The sequence below is a fragment of the Mirounga angustirostris genome, unplaced genomic scaffold (assembly GCF_029215605.1).
Source record: "Mirounga angustirostris isolate CCGP_5_RB_7025 unplaced genomic scaffold, mMirAng1.0.hap1 SCAF_11, whole genome shotgun sequence".
Lineage (NCBI taxonomy): Eukaryota > Metazoa > Chordata > Mammalia > Carnivora > Phocidae > Mirounga > Mirounga angustirostris.
This window is the reverse complement of record NW_026991719.1, coordinates 118,584,300-118,592,182: the sequence shown is the minus strand read 5'-3', so window position 1 is coordinate 118,592,182 and position 7,883 is coordinate 118,584,300. Positions and strand designations below refer to the sequence as shown.

Below are 7,883 nucleotides of genomic sequence, written 5' to 3'. Positions count from 1 at the left end.
AACTTGGTCTTAATGTGAAAGTGTTCTACACCCGTTAGCATTAGTGTTATGGTCATTGTACATACGCTTCCCAAATGATTTTTATAAGGAATGGCACTATTCCCTTTGGACCCATCTGATTCCTGGCATGATTCATAGTCCTATCAGGCAGTGTGCACCAATGAGAGAGTGAGTCAAGGTCAGGGCCGCTGATGAGAAAAAGATTGGAGCGATAATATTTGTAAAATGAACCTGAGCTGAGGGTTTGGCTTCTTTTTACCTCTCTATAAATTTGAATGACCTGGGTTGTGATCTGCAAATGTGTACATTGCTTTTCAAGTCATCTTTTATACTGTTGTCTTCAGAATTATAATGTGACTTGTTTACTTTTCTCCTGTGTTCATGTCACTAAACAGAACAGTTGAGTGGTATCATATCTTACCGAGGGGCAAGTGTACCAACCTTGCTGGGGAATCCCATGTGGCCTTAAAGAGGTAGGCCAGAAATAGTGGATCTAATCAGACTTTTACTAGGGGAATCTCTGATGAGGTTATATCAAAGACCTGTGCCAAGAGCTAAAAGTACTTGTACACCATTTGGCTATTTTTAGAGTGTGATCTATATGCAGTTAGTCAGTGTGGAGTGGGGTGGTACTCTCATTGGCTAGCAGTTCTTTGTGTCTATATAAGCATACTTATGTTTACTTTTGAATATCCTTTTCCTCCTGTATGCTTTTTCTCCTACAGTCCTGTCAGTGGGCCTTTATTCATTCTTCAGGCTATCATCCCAGTCATTTATGCTGGGAGACTGTGATTCTTTTCTCCCAGGTAGAGTTTGTCATCCCTTTTTTGTGACCCAACTGTAACATGTACATTCCTGTATCATTGAACTTAGCATACTTTATTGTAACATGTTTCTTTACATACTTGTCTGTCCTTGTAACTAATATACCCTTTGAAGGAAGGAACTTTGAAGCTGAGTGCCTAGCATGGTTACTATGAAGTGTTTTGGTAAATAAATTGAATGTTGCTCCATCTGCCCATGTACCTGACTTCTACATAACTGTGACATGTTCAGTGTTCAATGGTAATGGAAGTTTCCTTTGACTTGGGGTGAAGACCCCATCTGTGACACCAAGTACTTTCTAATAGAACCTAAATGTATTATATTGTAATTTTCTTTTCTATCTCTGTTTCTTAAGATCTTTTGAGTACAGAGATTGTGCCAGGTTCATCTCTATACCCCCCAGAGCCTAGTGTCTACTTGGTTTATAATATATACTCAATAAATGTTGGATGGATGGATGGATGGATGGATGGAAGGATGGATAGATAGGTGGATGGGTAGATGATAATTGGAAGTAACATGATGGAACAGTGACTTAGAATTACAATATCTGGATGTAATCCATTATTAAGTGTTTGCTTTTGAACAAGTCACTTCACTATTTGAAGTCTCAGTTTCTCAATTATAAAGTAGAAACAATAATCCTTATTCTGCCTTCCTCAGTGGGTTAGTGTGAAGAAAAAGATCAAAATAAAATAATAGCTGTGAGATTTAAAAAGTACTTTTAATGGTCTGTGCAAAGTTATAGGTGATTGAAAAAGAAAAGCAAGTCAAAGAAAGACCTAACTTTATCATTTCTATGTAAAGCTGGAATAGTCTTTTTTTTTTTTTTTTTAGAGGTGAAAGGTCTCGCATTTATTACCGAACCAACCTACTGGTGCAGAGGCATAGTCACAGAGAAAAATCATTTCCATGATAAGACAAGTCTACGGCCAGGTAGGAAGGATGTTCACAGAATGATAGAACACATGATCTTCACGCAGCTTAATTAAATATGTGTGCCAATCAAGTGTGTCATCTCATGATGTGTGACGCCTTATAGACCCAGCTTGGTTCTTCTCCAGTGCCTCCTCTTGGAGTTGTACCTGATCTTATTACCAGTTTTCATCCGAATCCACTGGGGAATGGGATGATTCTGCTTTTGTTTCTTGGCCAGGAATCGCTTGATTCTGAAAGTCTTGTGAGAAGACATGGCGAGAAGCAGCCAGCCACGCAGAGCAGGATGGCGGCGAAAAAGAGATGGAATAGTCTTTTATAAGATTTAAAAATTCTTTAGATAGTGGGACACAATGTACTGATGCTGGGATAGATGAAAGGCAAAATTCTGTTTCTTACAGCTCCAAATGAGAGAAGGCTGCCAGGCAGGGCCACACAGCAGGTTGCATTTGGGGATAGGGTAACAGCAAGCTTGGAGCTGTAGAGGGCAGCTTATGTATCACAAGTGGGGTGGGGTTAAGTAGGTTTTGTGGGCTTCCTGTGGATTGGTTAACTTGAATAAATTCTTGTACTCTTGGGGGCTTTTCCTAGTTGTCTGGTATCTGGCTCCTGGGGTGGTTAGAGAAGGTACATAGGGGCCCAGAGTGTGAGAGCCTGATAAGGGAAGTAGTTGGGATAAGGACTTAATTAGCTGTTCAAGAAGGGGAACTGGCCTCTAGCCAGGGCCTCAAAACTGGCTTAAGACAGCCTTAAAAAAATATATTAAAGTCTAAGGATCTCTAATGTGCATATTTTATGTATAACATCTACATGAGAAATGTTTTTCCCACAGAGACTCCTAGTTCCCATCTAAATCAGTGGATAATATAGATACTGAGGACAGTGGTGGGGTTGCTGTCATCTAAACATGTCTAATTCTCACCTGTTTCACTCAAGCTTCCTGATAAAACTGAAGCATTATAGACATACTCCAGACTTTGTATTTTAATCCTCCACTTTCAAAATTTATTAGTTTTCTGATCATATAATACCAAAAATGCAAGGTTGTTGCTAAGATTGAAGATTATATATACATATGTGTATATATATAAATATAGTACCTATCACAGAGATTTTAAATATTTGGTAACCCTTAATGAATAAATGGATCTAGGCAACATTTAATAGTAGGTGCTAAAAAATTACAAATGAGAAACAACCTGAGAGAATATACCCCCAGATAGAGGTACACAAACCTCCTATAAAATCATCTTGTGAAAGAAATAGCAATGAACAGGAAATACAGAAGACAGAAGAACATATGAATGAAAATCAAATGAATGAAATCAGCAAAACCCAGACAGTAGAAAGTTATTCAGGGAAAAATGTGTTAGTTTCCTATGGCTGCTGTAACAAATATCTGGATAATTGTAGCTTTAAAAAAGCAGAAATTTGACATAACAGGCGCAAGACGGTCAGCATGAAGTTCAACCCCTTCGTTACCTCAGACCACAGCAAAAACCGCAAAAGCCACTTCAATGCGCCCTTGCACATGCACAGGAAGATTATGTCTTCCCCACTCTCCGAGGAGCTGCGTCGGAAGTACAGCGTCCGCTCCATGCCCATCCGCAAGGACGACGAGGTCCAGGTGGTTCGAGGACACTACAAAGGTCAGCAAATTGGCAAGGTGGTCCAGGTGTACAGAAAGAAATATGTCATCTACATCGAGCGGGTGCAGTGTGAGAAGGCTAATGAGACAACTGTGCATGTGGGCATTCACCCGAGCAAGGTGGTTATTACCAGGCTAAAGCTGGACAAAGATCGGGAAAAAATTCTCAAACGCAAAGCCAAATCTCGACAGGTTGGAAAAGAGAAAGGCAAATATAAGGAAGAACTTATTGAGAAAATGCAGGAGTGAATGTAACCTGTTGTGCAAGCACAGTTTAACTGTAGACCTTTAGCCTGGTGTGTGTTTCTTTGAAACTTTTCAAGACATCTGCCAAACATTTCATCTCCTTCCTGTTTTGCTATTGATAATGTAGCTTTGTAAATCCACTTTTGCTGTTTTGATTAATAATTTTATGAATAACAATTGAAAATGTTTCCTAATTCCACGGGGAGTTTGCATTGTTTTATAGATAAAATCCATCTTACTATCAAAAAAAAAAAAAAAAAGCAGAAATTTATTCTCTCACAGTTCTGGAGGCCAGAGGTTTTAAATAAGTATCACTGGGCTGAAATCAGGGTGTCAGCAGGGCCATATTCTTCCCAAAGGTTCTGGAAAAGAATCTGTTCCTTGTCTCTTCCAGCTTCTGGTGGCTGCCAGCATTCCTTGGTTTGTGGCCACATCACTTCAATCTCTGTGTCCCTAGTCATGTTGGATTCTTTTTTTGTGTATGTAAAACCTCTCTCTGCCTCTCACTTGTAAGGACCTTTGTGATTGCATTTAGGGATTGCCCAGATAATCTAGGATAATCTCCCTTTTACAAGATCCTTAATTTAACAATATCTGCACCCCCCCCCCTTTGCCAGTTAAGTTTACATTCTAGGTTTCCACAGATTGGGATGTGCATACCTTTGAGAGGAGGTATTTTTCAGCCTACCACAGAAACCAATCCAGTTTTCCATTAAAAAAAGAGGGAAAGAATAGAAAGGCAAATTATAGATTATAAGAGATTTAAGATATTTGCAAATCATCTGAATATATGGAACTTGTTGATCCTGATTCAAACTAATACACTAAAAAATAGAAGACAGCTAATACAACAAATACCAACTTGAACACCAAGTGGTATTTCATGATGATAAGGAATTATTACTTTTTTTATGGGTGATAGTGGTATAGTGGTAATTCTTAATGGCAGAATCCTTATCTTCTGGAAATATATGATGGGATAGTTAATTACAAATGAAACAATATTATATTTCCATAAAAGCAAGATTTAATAAAAATTTACTGCAAAGCTTGGGAAGTGGTAACAGCTAAATAATAGTAGCTGCTATTATGAGAGTTACAATTCAGTTTTGAAATTAATGAGACCAATATTCCAGTGGAAAAAGAATTATATTTTACTACCTCATTGGGTTTTTATATGTATTTTATATTGATATTTATTTTATTTATAACTTCTCTATAATTTAGATATTTATTCATCACAAGTAGTCAAATAGCAATTGATCATATGTATATACACACACACCTGCATATATACATATATATTAAAATATGTAATATATATTAAAATATATAGATACATAATATATATATTAAAATATATATTACTCATGGTTCAGAGAAACAGAACCAATAGGATATGTGTGCATGTTTATGTTTTGTCTCTGTGTATAATATTTTATTATAAGGTATTGGATCACATGGTTATGGAGGTTGAGAAGCCCTAAGATATGCAGTTGGCAAGCTGGAGACCTAGGAGAGCTGGTGGTATAGTTATAGTCTGAGACCAAAGGAATGAGAACCAGGAGAGCCAGTAGCATAATTCTTGTCCAAAGCTCAGCAGGCTTGAGACCTAGGAAGACACAATTTTTCAGTTCAGTTTCAAAGGCAGGAAAAAGCCAATGTCCCAGCTCAAACCACTCAGGCAGCAGAAGTTCCTTCTTACTTAGCCTTTTTGTTCTGTTCAGGTCTTCAATTGACTGGATGAGGACCAGTCACATTAGGGAGGACAACATGCTTTACTCAGTCTCCCAATTTAAATGTTAACCTCATTGAAAAAGATCCTCACAGAAATACTCAGAAAGTTTGACCAAATATCTAGGTACCATGTGGTCCACAAGTTGATACATAAAATTAACCATCACACATGTATATATTATACACTTCTTATATGTGTGTATATATGCATGTATTTTATACACACATAATTTTTCTTACTTGATGTTGTTTTAGGTCAGATTCCCCTGGGAACCAGACTCAGACTAAGACCAAGGCACTCATTTTTGTAGGTTCCAGGATGGCTAGCTGCTGCTGTAGGCTCAGTGTGAGACCCTCTCTGGGACTAGCCCTTGGCTAAAGGGAATCACTTTGTTCACAGTTATGTTCCCTTCCTAAGGGCAGAGAATATGCAATGAGTAGTTAACGTGGGAATAAAAATGTCCAATTCCCTTGTCTTAACTAAATACTATTCTGAAGGGTCATCCTGGCTGTTCTACTTGTCTATTTACTATCATAATTGGATAAAGTAGCAGCAAAAGACACATAATTGGATTACCTAGGTGCCAAGCATATTCTTCTCTGCCCCCATTATTCAACAGTAGCCCTATCTCATACTGATTATCAGGGTCAATTACCCCTATTATGATGCTGAGTCCTTGTTGTACCTGTTGCTCTCTTACAATGAAAGACTCAAATAAACTGTGCAGCAGTCATAAGTTTTAAGTTTAGTAGCAGTGTTACTGTTACCTTGGTGAAAGCATTCCTTATATAGGAACCAAGACCCCTAGAACGAGAGTAAAGAAATTTCAGGGATGGGCAGCACAAATTTCTTATGTGGGTCCCAGGAGGTAATTATTAACAGAGCCATTCCTATTATCCCCCACTGGTTCCTAAACTCATCAAATCTACCTTTTGGTAACACAGCACCATATGATGGTCAGTGATTTAGAGTGTCCTCTCCAAGCTCTAGTTTCAGCTGCACCTTTGAAAAGTCATTCCATGGGCCATAACATATATCCTAACAAACTGAAAAGAATAGAAATTATACAGTGTCTGCTCTCTGAGCACAATGGAATTAAACTAGAAATCAATAACAAGAGAACAACTGGAAAATCCCCAAATATGTGGAGATTAATCAAACACATCTAAATACCACCTAGGTCAAAGAAATCTAAAGAAAAAATTTAAAATATTTTGAACTAAATTAAAGTGAAGACACAATTTTTTTTAAGATTTATTCACTTATTCAAGAGAGAGTGTGGGGGAGGGGCAGAGGGAGAAGAGGAGAGACTCTCAAGCAGACTCCCCACAGAGCCCGAGGTGGGGATCAATCCCACAACCCTGAGATCATGACCTGAGTCAAAACCAAGAGTTGGACACTCAACTGACTGTGCCACCTAGGCACCCCTAGAATGAAGGCACAATTTATCAAAATTTGTGTGATGCAGTGAGAGCAGTTCTTAGAGGGAAATTTATAGCATTGACTGCATATATTAAAAAGAAGAAAGATCTAAAATCATTAATCTAAATTTCCACTTTAGGAAACTAGAAAAAGAGCAAATTAAATTCAATGTAAGCAAAAGAAAAGAAAAGAAATAAAAGCTCTGCAGATCCAAGAGTAAATGACAATCATATAAAATACACACACAACTAGAAGTTTTATGATTAAAATCTCATGTTCTTATTAGGCATTTCTTGAAACTATCATAAGTACAATACGAGATTAAGTATAGATAGACAAGGTAGTGAAAATATTACAATAATGAAAAATTTAAAACCCCTTTATTATGCCAAAAAGCACAAGAAAATTGAAGAACAGAATGATTTTGTTTATGTAACTGATTTCTTGTCTCTGAACTCAGTAGGAGCCTGGTCTGAAGTATTCCTCTACCAAAATGTCAATTTGAAGTTAATGACAACTATTTGAGTTCCTATATATATCTGGCACTATGTCTTGTGCTTTATATGTATTCTATGTTAAACAACAACTTTTTGAGTTGCTATGGCTATTTTCCTCATTGCATAGATTACAGGATCTAGAATCTTTTATCTCAGCAGGCCGTAGAAACAAGAATATTTCAGCAAAGCATCTGCTAGGCTTATGAAAAAGGCACTGCAGATTTTACTGTTGTGTTTAATCATTTATGAATCTCAGTTTAACTTCTGTCTCTTGCTGAAGAAAGGAGAGACTGTGGAGTGTTCAGTTAAAAAAAAAGAATTAGAGCAACAATCAATAAAATTGGAAACAGGCAATTAATAGAGAAAATCAATGAAACCAAATGCTGGATCTTTGTAAATATCAATAAAATCGATAAGCCTCTAGCCAGACTAACTACCAAAAAAAGAGATAATACAGGTTACTAATATCAGAAATGAAAGAGAAGACATCACTCTAGAAACCATGGAAATTAAAAGGATAATAAAGGAATACTGTGAACAACTCAGTGCTCACAAATTTGATAACCAGATG

General features: G+C 37.2%; 2 protein-coding genes across 2 annotated transcripts; one reads left to right on the top strand and one right to left on the bottom strand.

Annotated features, from left to right (window-relative positions):
* Window positions 1-1,782: 1,782 nt before the first annotated feature.
* Window positions 1,783-2,059, bottom strand: LOC123841451 (large ribosomal subunit protein eL39-like). The gene has a single exon (XM_045871063.2). It carries the CDS (start codon window positions 2,015-2,017, stop codon window positions 1,862-1,864), a length of 156 nt encoding a protein of 51 aa, XP_045727019.1. The 5' UTR covers window positions 2,018-2,059; the 3' UTR covers window positions 1,783-1,861.
* Window positions 2,060-3,204: 1,145 nt separating this feature from the next.
* Window positions 3,205-3,854, top strand: LOC123841340 (ribosomal protein uL24-like). The gene has a single exon (XM_045870986.2). The coding sequence runs from the start codon at window positions 3,221-3,223 to the stop codon at window positions 3,656-3,658; it is 438 nt and encodes a 145-aa protein (XP_045726942.1). The 5' UTR covers window positions 3,205-3,220; the 3' UTR covers window positions 3,659-3,854.
* Window positions 3,855-7,883: the final 4,029 nt, after the last annotated feature.